Source organism: Megalobrama amblycephala, linkage group LG6, assembly GCF_018812025.1.
Source record: "Megalobrama amblycephala isolate DHTTF-2021 linkage group LG6, ASM1881202v1, whole genome shotgun sequence".
Taxonomy (NCBI): Eukaryota; Metazoa; Chordata; class Actinopteri; order Cypriniformes; family Xenocyprididae; genus Megalobrama; species Megalobrama amblycephala.
In genome coordinates this window covers 13,992,815-14,009,817 of record NC_063049.1, presented here as the reverse complement: position 1 = coordinate 14,009,817, position 17,003 = coordinate 13,992,815, and the positions used below count along the sequence as shown (strand labels likewise).

General features: G+C 40.0%; 1 protein-coding gene across 3 annotated transcripts in view; it reads right to left on the bottom strand.

Moving 5' to 3' along the window:
• Positions 1–3,129: 3,129 nt before the first annotated feature.
• The window catches only part of pdxka (pyridoxal (pyridoxine, vitamin B6) kinase a), a 22,415-nt gene continuing 8,541 nt past the window's right edge, over positions 3,130–17,003 (bottom strand). For 2 of the 3 annotated variants that reach the window (XM_048193040.1, XM_048193039.1), the window contains 7 exons: positions 9,442–9,476; positions 9,201–9,286; positions 8,697–8,742; positions 7,571–7,682; positions 4,882–5,018; positions 3,908–3,974; positions 3,130–3,776 (listed from right to left, as the gene is read on the bottom strand). In XM_048193040.1, coding sequence (XP_048048997.1) covers positions 3,664–3,776; positions 3,908–3,974; positions 4,882–5,018; positions 7,571–7,682; positions 8,697–8,742; positions 9,201–9,286; positions 9,442–9,476 — 596 coding nt within the window. In that variant the 3' untranslated portion in view covers positions 3,130–3,663. Of the gene's footprint in view, positions 3,777–3,907; positions 3,975–4,881; positions 5,019–7,570; positions 7,683–8,696; positions 8,743–9,200; positions 9,287–9,441; positions 9,477–10,089; positions 16,326–16,527; positions 16,768–17,003 lie in introns of those variants that run through there. The other variant, XR_007185215.1, reaches the window with a different exon arrangement.

The following is a 17,003-nucleotide window of genomic DNA, read 5'->3' as shown; positions in this document are numbered from 1 at the left end:
TGTCAGTGCTGCGCTGATACAAATTAATCAGTAAAATAATTTAGCAATTTAAAAGCTATCTGATATTTCTCACCAAGGCAGCGAGGTAATAACTGTGGTTCTTGAGGTAGATAAACTCAGTTTCGCTATTAGTAGAGACACTGCTGCCATAAGACGCAGACTAGGCTAATTCACATATGCTTATTCTCTCAATTCACTTCAAATTCAAAATTGCTTTATTGGCATGACTGTAAATCATACAATATTGCCAAAGCATACATAAAACAATAATAAAAAACATCTCTATAATAGAAGAAAATAATATCAAATATTATAACGCTATCAAATATTATAACATAACTTAAACTTGAATTAACAGTGTAACAAATTGGAACATGTCTGAACATTTGACACCACAGTGGTTAAACAAATATATACACACACACGTACTGAGAGTCACTGTGGTGGACGGTAGGGAAACACACTGAGGTCAGACACACACACATTACACACATTCACCTGCTGTCTCTCAGGCTGTGGCACGTCCACATGTATCTCACAGCCAGTGCTGCTGTCGGTCCCTCTCCTAATATTAACTTTATTTGTTCTACTTCACTCATGGCAGTAAAGTTCTTTATTACGTTACTCAATTTGGTGAAGTAGAGATCTCTAATTGATATGTATTTTTGACAGTGAAGGAGGAAGTGCATCTCTATCTCGATCTCTCCTGTCCTGCAGTGAACACACACCCTTTGCTCTCTGGGTAACCAGCTCTTTCTGTGTCTGCCGGTCTCGATGGCTAGACTGTGCTCACTGAGCCTGTACTTGGTCAGGATCCGTCTCTGCTTTGTGTCTTTGACACTTTGGAGATATTCTTCTAATTCATAAATTGATTTCATAATTTGAGTTCGACAGAATTGTAATTTACTTTGTGCTTTAGTTTCCTGATCCCAATGTTCCAGATATGTATTTTTAGATTGTTTGAAAATTTGGTTTATCTTGATGTTTGGATGAGAAGCAGTGCTGGTCTGAGACTGGTTAGTGTTAGTAGAGTTAGTCAGGTTAGTAAGTCTCAGAACCAGCTGACTGAGGGGACTCTTTTCGGGGTTTAGTTCTTGGGTTTGTAATGCTTTAAAATGTAGCGATTCTGTGGGACTTGATTTTAGATGCATCCAGAATTTGAGGGATCTTTTTTGCATATTAATAATCAATGGGAATCAGCCTAATTCTGCCCTACATGCATTATTGGGTGTTCTTCTGTGTAATTTTAGGATCATTTAGCAGAATTCTGTGTGTAGGGCTTCTGTTGGGTGTTTGTCCCATCCAGTGCAGCTCTGATCACTGAGTGGACCCAAACCTCACTTCCATACAGCGCAATGGGCTGAATTACACTATCAAAGATTTTACACGATTGGAATTGGTAAGTCAATGTTTTGAATCTTTTCTTGATGGCGTATAGAGCTCTTCGAGCTTTATCTTTGAGAGCATTCACTGCCATACTGAAACTCCCCGATGCAGTGATGATCAGACCGAGGTAAGTGTACTGCATCGTGTGTTCTAGGGCGGTGCTGCCTAGACTGAACTGGTATCTGTGTTCCTGACATCTGGGCTTTTTCTGGAAGACCATAACCATGGTCTTCTTGAGGTTTACTGCCAGGGCCCAGTTCTGGCAGTAGTCGTCCAGCAGGTCCAGGTGCTGCTGTAGTCCCTGTGCAGTGGGTGACAGCAGCACCAGATCATCTGCATACAGCAAGAGCTTGATGTTCTTGTCTTGTAGAGTGAGTCTGGGAGCTGTAGACCGTTCCAGCTGCACCGCTAGTTCATTAATGTAAATGTTGAACAGTGTTGGACTAAGGCTACAGCCCTGCCGTACTCCTGTCTTCTGACTGAAGAATTCTGTATGTTTGTTGCCAATTCGTATTACGCATTTGTTGTTCGAATACATTGATTTAATAATGTCTTAAGCCAATATAATCTGTTGTGCCAAATAGAATCAAATGCTTTTTTGAAATCAACAAAGTATACAAATATTTTTCCGTTTTTGGTCTGTTTTACGTGTTTATTGATTAGGGTGTGTAGGGTGTAAATGTGGTCAGTTGTTCTGTGATTTGGAAGGAAGCCAATCTGACTCGGACTTAAGGAAGTTTACAATTCTTTTGTTTAAAATACTGCTAAATAACTTTCCCCAGATTACTGCTCACACAAATGCCTCTGAAATTATTAGGGTCCAATTTATTCCCACTCTTATGAATTGGGTCCTGGGCTCCAGATGTCAGGAAAACAGCCTGAACTAAGTACAATGTTGAATAATTTGAGCACAGGTGTGCTGTGTTTCAGCATTTCACCCAGAATGCTGTCAGCACCACAAGATTCTCTATCTCTGTGTGTGTGTTAATAATCTGCTATCAAAGGCTCAAGCCTCCGTTACTAGTTCTGAAATGACGTTTTGTAGTTAGCAACGGAGGCCTGGGATGAGATGCGTAAGAAATTAGTCCCACACACAAGAGTGTTTTAAGGACAAAAACTTAACAAATGTCTTGAAATACATCGGAACAGTGTATTGAGGTGTGTTAACCGTAATATAGGCAGAATAATTGACTTAAGACCATTGAATTATTACAAAAAAATGGACACCCAAGGTTCCGACCGCCTAACATCGTGGCTGCATTACCACCTCGGGTGTGCAACATTATTTTCTAATAATTCAACGGTCTGGCATCAATTATTCCTCACTTAATGACTGCAAGCAGTGTCTCCTGGCTGTTGGTCTGGTAATGTCCCCATATATATATATATATATATATATATATATATATATATATATATATATAGCAATTTTAGAAAAAAATAAAATAAAATCATCAAGTCATGCAAGTCATGCTCAGTCATGCATTTTAGTCTAAGACTAAAAGCTTAAACCTTGTCTGTGAAACCAGGGGAATAAATCCCTAGAGTAAAATGTCTCCTATTTCACCGTAATCACTGAAATACACTTAAAATGAAATTCCTGCATACAAAGGATAAATAAAAATTAGAATGATTTTATTACAATATAGTTAAAATGTTAGTTGTCTAAGCAATTATTGCTAACTATTACAAAGATAAATACATCTTTAGTTTAATATCTAATACAGCAGCATTTCAAGGCACTTTCTCAGTACAGACAATTCCTTTTTATTATTTAATAGACATTTTTAATAGACAATTTTCTCAAACTTGGCCTGACTGGGCTTGTACAGTCATTCTGATGAAATAATAGAACTAACGGATCAAATAATATATTTAAGTATAACATAGACTGAATCAAATCAAATGTTAGACAACACTGATATGTTAAATACATTTTCTTAATGTAAAAGATCATTATAAATGCTTAATTCAGATGGACACATGCATAATCAAATCATTGTAAAATACTAGTAATGGATGGATAGTCACGTGCACATTATGGCTGGAATGTGAAGATAATAAGGTCACATGTTAGTTTTTGGACACAGTACCTGCATTAATGCACTATAAAGTACCAGAAGTCACAGTTTCAATTCTAAGTACATTATTGTTATAAAAGAATTTATAACACTACAGCATAAAATATGAGCATTCCGGCATTCACAGTGTGACTGTAAACTCTAGCTGCTGAATATGACATTCATATTGTCTAGTACAGAATGTAGGAGTAAAGCACTACAATACAACAGCATTCAAAACTATGGCAGGATCCTCGATGTCTGCTTTACTCTGGACCATCCGCAACTCAAGCTGAGCAGGACTGGGCTTTCGATCAGGACCGGCCACCTCTGAGAAATGAACAAAGTTAAGGGTTGAGTTACATGACCATCACAGTGTATGAATATCAAACTTATAATATGACAAAAGGTCAGCTACCATTATCTGGTCTGGCATTATCTGGTCTGGTATACAGTCTTACCTTTTGCATAAGTAATAGTCCTTTTAATGACATGGTGCATGACGGAAACAGTCTTTTCACAGGCCGTCTGTCAAAAACACATCAAACGCTCTGGGTTATAATTCAACAACCAGCAGTTTGAAAACTTTTTTTGAAAAGTAGCTCTCATTTAGGACATTTGTAGAGTGGCCCTGGAGTATTTGCACACTTACAGTAAGCAATGTATTTTTATGGATTGCTTAAAAGGTATAATTCACTGCTGGGCTTTCAAATAAAACATGGCTGCCAAGTTGGATGCGGTAGAAAGGCTAATCTGTTATTGAAAATCTATGCTTTAAAAAGAGAAAAGGACTGCTGTCTTTCCTTTTGCTGAGTAGGTTGGAAAACTTAAACATCCATAATGTACTGGGCATGTTGCCATCCAAAGCCACTCCCAGTCTGCTCCTAATGAATAGGCTTGACCAGAGTCAAATACCACTTTTCTTGAGTAGAAAATACTTCTAAGCAAACTTTTAGTCATATGAGTTGTTGAGTTGTATTGTTCCCAAGTGCATAAATTCAAAGTAAACATTTAGCGGGAGCAAGTTATTTTTGGTTTCCAGTGAAGGATCCAGCGCATTGTAAACAGTGGCCAAAGGCTGCAAAGGATCATAAATATGGAGGGAACGCAGCTGAAAATCTGAAAAATGTTTGCAGTCAACATTTCAATGACTATGAACACAGTATTTTAGGACAAACAGAGGGGAAAAAAACAAAAGAAACTGCCATTCTATCACGTAATTAGGAAGAAGAGGAAACAGGGAGCATCTTTTGCCCAATCGTCAAAGCAAAACGGTGTCACATACAGGTAAGAAAACTCTTGTAGTGTTCCATTTTACTATAATGCTGATATAACAATACAAAGCAGCAGCTGCCTATATAATTTGCTGAAGCAAATTGCTTTATATTTAGTCTTGAGAATTCAACTATAATTAGTGTGATATCATGTTGTTTACCTTGAGATCATTTGGGTGGTGGTGTGTCCACGCCAGCAGCATCGCAGCAAACAGGTCTCCTGTTCCCACAAACACAGCATCTACCCTGGGGATGTCCATACGGATCTGTTGGGTCACCATGGTACTGTCTGCTCTCACTGAGAAATAACAGGAGTATATAATTTTATTCACAACTGGGATGAATCCCTTTAACAGAAACCACTAGTTAAGAATGATGCCGTTGAAATAACTCTTGAATGAACACATACTAAATGTGCTGATACCACTAATTATAAAGTATTTGTATATTTACACATTTTTTGATGGTTCCCCATCCCCACATTAAGTCGGCCCATTTTGCATTTCTTATAGAGTGCAACAGTGCCAGCCAGTCCACTTTTTCAGTGACATTGGTTTCAGAAGTATTTTTCTCAATAAATTTTTTTTAAAAGTCTTCATTAGGGCATTATCAACCATGAACCAAACCAACCAGCTACAGTACAAGGTGAGCCGCAACATTACAAATTCTGTTTTTAAAAAAAGACAAATTCACAAGACTGTGTACTCACTTAATGCCTTTAATGAGGGCAAGAACTACAATCCCATGAAGCATTTTTTAATTCATTTTTTGTAAAAATTGTATAGGGTCGCTAACGACCCGAGGTGTGTATGAGTGTACGTATATTTTTTCTGCACAACAATAATTGAATTTTAGATGACTGAATAAGTGTAATTCACCTTTATTCCATAAGGTGGCAATGTCTGATACACAACAATGAAGTGACGATTAATTCAGACAGAAAACGAAATAATAAGAGAAACATGAAATGGCTCAGCGATTTACTGCAGAGCAAGTACTGAACGCAATCAAATATGACTGTAACTGTAACTAATCTGGTGCAGCTGTTAGCGATCAAAATATTGATTTTGAAGATGTTGAAAATTATATAGTTTTGAGAATATGTTTGAGATCGCGAATGGGCTCATATTCGCGACCTCAAACATAAAACTAGCCCATTATTTGCTGAATTTACTGGGAAATGAGCTCTGACGAGGACAGTGATGATGGCATAAAACATCTGCTCAAACTGATCCCTTTCAAGGTCCAAAAGGTAACAAAATATGATTTAATTTACTCTTCTGTAATTGTTACTCTAATATCAGAGGAGTTTTATATTATCACGACAGGTAGAGATCCTTCCGTGTTAGATATAGATCCGGGTCGATAAAGACCCGAATATGTAAGAATGATTGGCGAAACAGTCATGCATTTAAGGGTTAAACTGAGATTATCGCACTCTCTCGCCTCTGGGTCCTGTTTCCTAACAGCTGTGACCAATCAACATTAACAACGTCACTGATAGTTCCTATAGAGGGTATGCAAATGACGTCACCGTCGACCGTTACGGCTGCGGTCACGTCCACTGAGAGGCAAAAGACTGAGCGGCAGCATTGGTTTTCAGCGTGAATGTCGCGAAAAACACACAAAACACATCCACAACGGGAAAGAGCTTTGTGATTGACTGTACAAATAGCTTTGACACAAACCCTGAGGCATATATTTAAAAAAAAAAAATCAGAAAGCAACAGAAAAAGCAAATGGATCACTGCAATTCACAGAAACATCTGAACTCCAGGCAGAGAAACATGGATTTGCAGTTATCATTTTGTGTCAAAATGTTGGATTTTGAGGTAAAATCATACCGTATATATTGTATTGTTATATATTATGTTGACAACTCATCAATTAAATATTTTCGATCTTATATTCTGCATAATTGTGTGTTTTTAAATAAACAACACTGACAAAAACTATACTATAAAACTATATATGTTTTAGGGCTGGACAATATGACGATGTAACATTGATATAAGTGATTACGTGGATTTAAACCTAAGTTACCTATATTGTAGTTATATAAAATATTCACATGCAGATTTGCTTTATGTATTTCCCCACCGTCGAAATCAGGCACATATAAATGTCATGAAACACGACTCCTGGGTGCATGTCGATATCCATGGATTAGTTTTATTTGACAAGTTGTAAGGAACACATTCAATTCCAACCATTAGTGTAATTTGATAGTTTTACTCGCGTTTTCGCAGTTTCCTCTACTAAATCCAGTCACGCAGCAGGTTTTTTTTGCCACTCAGTCCAGCTGAGGGAGCGCGTTTTCGGCGGGAAAGTGACGTCGACGAATACCCTCTATAGTGCTGGTTTAGACCCTACTCTGAAGTAGGAGCTAATTTAGTCCCACCAAAAACAGTTCCTAGAACTAAAATCATTCCTAGATCCTGCAGTGCGAACACGGCAAAATCCAGGTACTTCAGCCAATAGTTTTAGGAACTATGAAAAGGTTCCTCCAGTGAAAGCCCCTTGTGTATGGTTTCTAAGCAACATAACAACATTAACATTATTTTTTTATTATAGTAAGTGTGATCACAGGTGTGGGTTTATAATCCTTCTCCAGCTTCAAAAATCGTTCAACCAACCATACCACTATCTGTTGTGTAAACAGAGAGAAGCCGCCAGGTGTGACCTATGAACAAGATATGCAAATGAAGGCAACTGAAGTCTGCAATATCTCTTACTCCACCCAGACAATTACTCATGATGAAATGTATGAGGCAAGCATCGCAAGAGCTTCAAGAGTTTCACCACATTGGGTTTTATAATGTATGGTGGAAATTAAAATGACAAAATCACCTCTTTTCTGGCTTCCCAGGGCGACCAGATACTGATCCCCCAGAGGAGAGGGCAGGTCAGAGCTGGTGATGACCACTGTGTCTGGACCCATCGAATGCAGCAGGTTCATCACCTGAAATACAAAACAACTATCTCAATTTCCATTTCAGTAGAATAGGAATCTGTGCGATCTGCTGTTTCGCGTGAAGGCAATAAAGTTCTCATTGGAAATTTCACTAATTTTCAAGTTGGTCCACATGAATTTTCCATGCTGCTTGTTTTGAAAGTGACTTCTGTTTGAGTTATACATCTATGTGAGTTAAGCACTGCTACACTATTGTTTTGACAATAGAGTGTAACAGTGCCTGCACCTTTTTTTCAGCAGCACTTGTTACGGAAGTTGTTGTTTTTTCATTCATTTTTCCTATAGGAATTTTAAAAAGGTCTTTGTTAAAGAGTTATAAGCCATGTCAGTTAAGAGGTGAATTGCAACACTACAAACTTTGATTTGAAGCAAAACATTTGAAAATGGGACAAAAAGACAAAGGTACAAGACTATGTTTCTTAACGGTTTTATTAACAGCAAAGAACTACAATCCCATGAAGCACTGCGAACAGAATCAAATTAAAAATGATGGAGAAATATAAAACTACTTCATTTATGAATGTTGATTATATAACAATATAATAACAATATAATTTAAGTTTACGGAACCTGACTGTTGCACTCTATAAAAGTTTAAAAAAAAAAAAAGACTTCTTTGCCTGCAAAATTTCACTAAAATATTGTGTTTACAGTTCAAAAGAACAAGATTTAACAGAAGAATTAACTGATTTCATGACATTTTTGTTTTTAATTCTCCAAAAATTGTCCACATTCACTTTAATTGTAAATGCCTCATCAAAACCTTGATTTTTTTTTTTTTTTTGGTACTCAATATTATGCCATAAATGCTATACGAGGCACAGGGGAGATTTGAATATTCAATATCACTTTAGGCAATGTCATTACTGTATACTACAGCGACAGCTGTGAGTGGCGACAGCAGATACAACTATGAAAGGATCCAGTGCAAGTCACATGGCCAATCAGATAAGAGGAGCAGAAATAACTGCTGCATAAAGAGAACAGCTGATAGAAACTTACTTCAACTGCATCTTTTTCTGTACTTATGCTTCTACCAGTGAGGAGCCTGTGAGGGGAAAAAATGAAATAAAATATTTGTACATGTGTTATGACACACCCATGACTGGTGGGTGAACCACAGGCAAAAAGTATGAAAATAAAACCAACTGCAACAGTGGGGCTTTTTGCCTTAATTTATAGAATAGCAGAAACAGATGAACAAATATGGATCGGTGAGTTGGATCAGGACATGGCCTAGGCAGAATCCCTTGACCCATCAACTCCTTTATGTCCTGATCACGTGTACAAATCTCTGACACAACCACAGTTTTCATCTCTTTGGGGTCCCTATTTACATATGGTATGAACATTTGTTTTGGGAGTGCCAATCACAAATGGTCACAGGAGACATATTTGACGCATACTGATACCATTTGATTAGACCACAGCATCTAGGAGTAAACAGGGCCGTTGATTTCTATACACAAACAAACAAACAAGAAATCAGCATAACAGGACACTCACTCTGCTTCAAACTGATTGGGAGTGATTATGTCAGCAGCCGGAACTACTTTGTCCCTGTAGATGGGAAGCAGGTTCTTGGGAACATACTAGAAATGAAACAAAAAATTATCAGCTCTTTGGAAACTTGAACCACATCTGAAGTGATTCACAAAGACACAGATGTTCTGCTAATTAAAGGGTTACATTTTTTACTAGTAAAGTATAATGCAAATATTATAGGGGAATTTTTTGATATGCTCACCAATGCGCCATTATCACCCAGCACCGGATCACACACTTGGCAGGCAGGCAGGGAAAAAAACAGCAAAGATAAGCACAATGAGCATAATACAGTGTAACACATGTCAGTGAGGCCTTACAGGCTTACTGAATGTTTGGAGCACCACTCATAATTCCAGACATTCTGCAGACATGACATTCCCAAACACTGATATCCTGTTTGATTCGCACAGTAAAATCCCTAGCAATCCAGCAGCAGTGAGCTGAGTGAGCTATACTGACCTAACTATATAGCCCAGATACAGCTTTATTGGTAACACTTTACATTAAGGTCTAATTTGTTAAAATTAGTTCAATAATGACAACCATAATGTACTGGCTTCGCACCCAGCAAGCTAAACACATCCACTCAATAAACAGTCTTGACACCGGAGTCGTCGTTTTGATTTACTGAATAAATGTGTAAAACTGTAAAACAACATAACACAGAAGGAATACATAAATAAAATGTCACATGGTAAACGTCCAGTCCAACAATGTTCACCAGAAGACAGTTGTACAAAATGATTGTACAATATAAATTTCCCAATGCTATAACATGAAAACATCTACATGTACTTCCTCGCAATCATAATATATTAACAATCAAAAATAATCAAACTCTACTTACAGGCAGTGCCTCGTTAAGAGTTGTTAATCCGATGGACTGACACAGCAAATTAAAGTGCGCTACCATGTGCTTTGCACGTTGTTCTTTTTGAACCCCAGAAACTGAATAAAACATATTCAATCTGCAGAATATAAAACTACCAGTAGAGGGAGCAAAAACACCAAAACAGGCAAAGCCAGAACACTCCCCGTCTGGTATCACAAAGATACCATATACACTAGCAATTATTGGATTAAACAGCCTGATCTGAAGACACAAGGTATACTAACTCAGATATAGGTCTGTGATAGATTTTTGTTGTCCCATGCTGAACAGTTTTCACCTCCACTTTTCTCACAATACCGTCTGTACTGGGAACAGCCTTCACAATTATCCCCATCGGCCACTCGTTTCTTTTGACTTGTTTGTCTTTGAGCAGTACAATGTCGCCTTCTTTGATGTTTGGATGTTTGTGAAACCACTTGTGACGGTTCTGAAGTGTTCCAAGATACTCCTTCCGCCACCTATTCCAGAATGTTTCTGCTAATGTTTGAACCTGTTTCCATTGACATAGGAGCATGTCTTTCTTACTGAAATCTTCTTGTGGAGTTGGAGGATTACCAGCCTTTTGTGTCAAAAGCATAGATGGTGTTAGGATGAAGGGGAATTCAGAATCTGTGGAGACTGGGACTAGAGGCCGTGCATTAACGATGGCTGTGACCTCAGACATGAATGTCACTAAGACTTCATGTGTAAGCTGTGAGTACTTGTTTTTCAAGAGCATTGAATCCAAGATTCGCCTTGTTAGACCAATCATACGTTCCCAGGCGCCACCCATATGAGAAGAGTGTGGTGGGTTAAAAACCCAGGAACATCTTTGCTCAAGTAGGTATTCTCTCACCTCTGTTTGTTCGTTCTCGCTCATTTTAAGCTCTCTAGAGGCACCAACGAAATTCGTCCCACAATCGGAGCGCAGCTGCTTGGCAGGACCTCTAATAGAAAAGAATCTTCTGAGAGCGTTAATAAGACTTGAGGAAGTCATCGACTCAATCACCTCTATGTGAACTCCTCTGGTACACATGCAAGTGAACAACACTGCCCACCTCTTGCTGTTTGCTTGGCCACCCCTTGTGCGGCGTGAGATCACCTCCCATGGCCCAAAAACATCTAAGCCGACAAAGGAAAAGGGTGGATCCATTTGCAGCCTTTCTGCTGGCAGGTCAGCCATTTGTTGTTCCTCCACCTTGCCTCTTAGTTTACGGCAAGTAACACACCTCCGAATAATACTGCTAATGCATCGTTTAGCCCCAGTTATCCAAAAACCATTGGATCTTATGGTGCCCTCTGTAAGATGTCTGCCCTGATGTTGCACACGTTCATGAAAATGTCTGACCAGTAGGACTGTGATGTGATGGTGAGCCGGAATGATGAGGGGATTTGTTTCTTTATCTCCTATTTCTGCTTGTCTGATGCGTCCACCAACTCTCAGCAAACCATTGCTGTCGATGATTGGATTCAACTTCAAAAGTGGACTATGTGACGGAATTTCACTTGCAGAAGTGATGCATTTCATCTCATCTGTATACACTTCTTGTTGTACACTCTTGATGATGATTTCCTCTGCTTTCAGAAGATCACTTACAGATAAACCCCTTGAGCACCAATGCCAACCTGTGCACTGACTATCGTTACTTGGTCCTGTGAAACAATGAGCAATGTGATGCAGCCGTGCCACAGCTCTGACGACTGTTCTCCAGTCTGAGAATTGCTCAAATCTTTTGGTACCTAGATGATTCACTTCAATCTGCGTAGACAAGACTTTAACCTCTGAGCGAACTTCAACATCTTCCTCTGGGTCAATAAGATCATATGAGTTTGGGTGATCAAAGAGCTGCTCTGATGGATAGTGCAAAAATGAAGGTCCTGTGAGCCAGGTTGTGGCCTCAAGCTTAGAAGATGAAACAGAACGAGAGCCATGATCGGCAGGATTTTGTTCAGAAGAAACGTACCTCCACTGTTCAGGCTGAGAAGACTGTCTGATGCGCTGCACTCTGTTGTTCACATATATATGGAACCGTCTTGACTCGTTATAGATGTAGCCTAACACTACTCTACTATCTGTGTAGAACCTTATTCTATCTAGCTTTAGATGAATCTCTTCTGTGATGAGTTCAGTCAGTTCGACAGCCAGGACTGCAGCACATAGTTCCAGCCTAGGAACAGAAAGATCAGGCTTTGGAGCCAACCTCGCCTTGCCAAGAACAAAGCCAACCTCTGTTTTCCCATACTGATCCGAAGCTTTCAAGTATGCAACAGCTGAGATGGCCTTCATGGAGGCATCCGAGAAGACACATATTTCAGTGTGTTTGGCTTCAGAAAGAGGAATGGATACATACATGCGTGGAATGTTCAGACTTCTTAGGTCTTGCAGCGAATGACACCACTGTGCCCACTCTTCATGTCTGCTTTCAGGCAATGGTGTATCCCACTCATGTGTCTGCGATGAGAGTTCTCTTAAAAGTAAACGGCCCTGGATTGTGATAGGAGCTAGGAATCCAAGGGGATCGAACAAGCTATTCACTGTTGACAACACTCCTCTACGTGTGTATGGTTTTTCAGTGTCGGGCACTTGGAAGGTGAACGTATCCGACATTAGGTTCCACTGTACCCCCAAGCTTCGCTGATCAGGTAAGTCATCCGTGGAGAGGTCAAGGCATTTGATGTCCTTAGCCAAATCTTCATTTGGAAAGGCATCCATTACTTTGGCTCTGTTTGCAGCAATTTTATGAAGCCTGAGGTTTGAAGCAGCTAGTGCCTCTTGTGCTCTTTTAAGCACATTGATTGCCTCTTCCTCTGTAGGAAATGACTTTAAGGCATCATCTACATAGAAGTCTTGTTCAATGAATTTCCTCACATCAGTGCCATATTCTTTCTCTTCTTCTCTGGCAGCTCGGCGAATTCCATAAATGGCCACTGCCGGTGAAGGGCTATTTCCAAATACGTGAACTCGCATCCTGTAGTCCACAACCTCTTTAGACAGATCATTATCACGATGCCATAGAAAGCGTAAAACATCACGACAGTCCTCCCGGACCAAGAAGCAGTGAAACATCTGCTGTATGTCGGCTGTGATGGCAACAGGATCCTTTCGAAATCTTATGAGGACTCCTAACAGGCTATTGTTAAGGTCAGGGCCAGAAAGCAGTACATCATTGAGGGATACTCCATCAAACTGTGCACTAGAGTCAAATACAACTCGTATTTGGTCTGGTTTTTTTGGATGGTACACACCAAATGATGGAAGATACCAGCTCTCCTGACCATCTTGTAAAGGAGGAGCTAGCTCTGCATGGTTATTGTCAAGTATTCTCTGCATGAATTCTGTGAAGTCATCTCTCATCTTTGGTCGTTTGTCAAGGTTGCGACGAAGAGACATGAAACGTCTTGCTGCATACTCCCTGTTGTTGGGTAAGCGTCTCCTTGGCTCACGGAATGGCAATGGTGCTACCCAGCTGTTACTTGAGTCCTTGAAGAATTCCTTATCCATAATGTCCAGGAATAACTGATCCTCAACTGAAGGTGCAAATTTATTGTCATCTTTGGTCTGCTGAAACAAAGACTGACCAAGTCTGCAGCTTGATAGGCTAGGTTTGTGGAACTGGGTTTTCTCATTAAACGTCTCCTTCAGTACAATGTGATTATTGCATGGACTGAAGTAGCTTGGTCTGCCATTCTCTAAGATGTGTGTTCTCATGCAGTTCACCGGAGAGGGCTTGTGGCACTTTCCTAGACACACATTTCCCACAATGACCCAACCAAGGTCCAATTTTTGCGCATACGGAGCATCATGAGGACCGTTGAGTTGTTTGCGGACTTTATGTGCTCGTATTATGTCTCTTCCCAGCAGAAGCAGTATTTCAGCATTTGGATCAATAGGCGGTATCTTGTCTGCTATCTCTTTTAGGTGGCTGTGATGCAGGGCAGCAACTGCGGTTGGTATTTCATCTCGGTTATCTGGCATACTATTGCATTCGATGAGAGTAGGAAGTGGAAAATTGATCTCACCATCTGCAGACTCAATGATGAACCCTTGAGCTCTTCTTCCAGTTGCTTGGACTACTCCTGCACACGTCTTTAATGTGTACGGAGCAGAAGTTCCTTGCACATTGAAACTGTCAAAAAATTCTGATCTGGCCAAGGATCTATTGCTTTGCTCATCTATAATAGTGTAAATCCGCCTGCCTTGGTCAGGGCTGCCAGCAGGATAAACATTCACAAGGCATATTTTAGAGCATGACTTCTCACTAAAACCTTTGCCACAAATCTTGGTGCACTTTGATGACACATCTCCACCGCAGCACTCCTCTTCCTCCCCGCCATGCAGTGAAGGAGGTGTAGAATCAGAACGCCACGGCGCTGGGCCTGGATGGAGAGCAGCCAGGTGTTTGTCACTCTCACATTCAGAACATTTAATTGACACATCACAATTCTTAGCCACATGTTTGTTAGATGAGCAGCATCTGAAACAAATAGATAGCTCCCTTAAGATCCTTTTTCGTTCCTCTAATGGCTTTTCTCTGAAGCCTCTGCATTTCTTGAGAGGATGAGGTTTACGATGTATAGGACATTGCTTCTCAACCTCGTTGTTTCCTCTCTGAAGACTCTTGGTATGAGAAAGGTTAGAGGAGGACATCACATCCGTTTTATGGACTGAAACAGGTTTCTGAGCATGACTTTCATTATACCTGATCTTTCCACCAGGGTTTATGGAAAGTAAAGAAAAATTGAAGCTAGGATCGTTGCGTGCTCTTGCTTCTGCACATACAAATTCCACAAAGAAGGAGAATGGTGGGAAAGAAACTCCATAAGTGTACTTGTAGTGTGAACCCTGCATCATCCACTTTTCTTGTAGTCCAAAGGGCAACTTTTGCACAATAGGATTAACTCCTCTTGCTGTATCTAGATAAGTGAGCCCAGGTAGATCACCGCCATTCTTAGCTGCTTCAATCTCTGAAAGCAAGTCTCCTAATTCCCGGAGTTTATCATGGTCTTTAGCTGATATTTTTGGAAAAGTCTCTATTTTTGTGAAGAGAGCTTTTTCAATAGCTTCCGGAGATCCGTAGGTCATATCTAGCCTCTCCCAGATGAGTTCAAGACCAGCTGGTAAGTTCCTTACATTCACAGACTTAATGCGACGGGCATGATCTGCTGAATCTCTCCCCAGCCATCTAATCAATAAATCAAATTCCTCACCTGCTGTGAGATCAAGGTTCTTGGTGGCATTGAGAAATGATGATTTCCAGGCCAGATAGTTTTCCGGACGATCATCAAATTTGTTAAGCCCAGATGTCACTAGCTGATTTCGTGTTAAAAACTTAGCTAAGTCATACGTGGCTACATCATGACTAGAGTGATGAGTAGGATGATTCGTGTCTCGTCTAGGATGGTGCATGGGCGCAGCTGGACTCTTAGAAGGGTGTGAGAAGCTATGTGGAGAGTGGGGGAATGGAGGTTTACTCTGCTGCCTTTTCTCACTGCAACTGCATTGACTGGCATTCCAAGAGGACAGAACATGATACACCGGTGAAGAAGGCTTTTTCTCTCTATCATCCTCTATATTTTGGGGTAATTCAGGCTTTGAATTCTCTGGTACAGTATCACTAGGTTCACTATGTTGTTTTACATACTCTTCAGTACGTTGCCTAGGACTTTGCTGTGGAAGGTGGAGAGTTGAACTATGTTGTGATCTTTTTACCTCTAGATCTGCGACTGCAGCTTCCATGACTGCCGCTTCTGCCATTGCAGCTTCAGCCTCTCTCTCCTTTTCCATTACGTCTAATGTTGCTTCAAGGCGAGCTTTCTCTATTTTAATTTCCATTTCCCTCTTTGCAAATGAGGCTCTTGCCTGTGCAGCTTCCGCCTTTGCTCTTGCTTTAGTCGCTGCCATACTAACCGTGGACTTGCTGGAAGTCACGGAACGTCGAGATGAAGCTGACTGACTTTTGTCATCTTCCATGACTGGTCCGAAATATAAGCTTGATGGATTTTACCGTGTGGATACTCTGCAGTTGTCGTGTTAGCCTCTATGCCGTAGATGACAATAGCAGGTGAAATCCAGCTTCCAAGATAAACAGCTCTTGTATGAAGCTTGCCTTTTTACTGTACTGGCTTCGCACCCAGCAAGCTAAACACATCCACTCAATAAACAGTCTTGACACCGGAGTCGTCGTTTTGATTTACTGAATAAATGTGTAAAACTGTAAAACAACATAACACAGAAGGAATACATAAATAAAATGTCACATGGTAAACGTCCAGTCCAACAATGTTCACCAGAAGACAGTTGTACAAAATGATTGTACAATATAAATTTCCCAATGCTATAACATGAAAACATCTACATGTACTTCCTCGCAATCATAATATATTAACAATCAAAAATAATCAAACTCTACTTACAGGCAGTGCCTCGTTAAGAGTTGTTAATCCGATGGACTGACACAGCAAATTAAAGTGCGCTACCATGTGCTTTGCACGTTGTTCTTTTTGAACCCCAGAAACTGAATAAAACATATTCAATCTGCAGAATATAAAACTACCAGTAGAGGGAGCAAAAACACCAAAACAGGCAACGCCAGAACAATAAGAATAGTTTTAGCATGCTATGTTTATGTATATGACAATGTTAATGTATTTAGTCTTGGTGGACAAGATCTGCTACGCTGCTGCTGTACGGACTTACTACTGCCAACAGATACACAGACATGCTGCTGTGAGCATGTAAGATATGCTGCTGCTGAATAAATACACACATACATAAATACTGTAGCAAATCTAGACAGGTGGAGCTTTTTTATTTTATTTAAATGTTACGCAAGCAATTTCATTGGAAAGATGCACTTTCATTGCAGAATCAACAGAGGCCAATCAGTTTG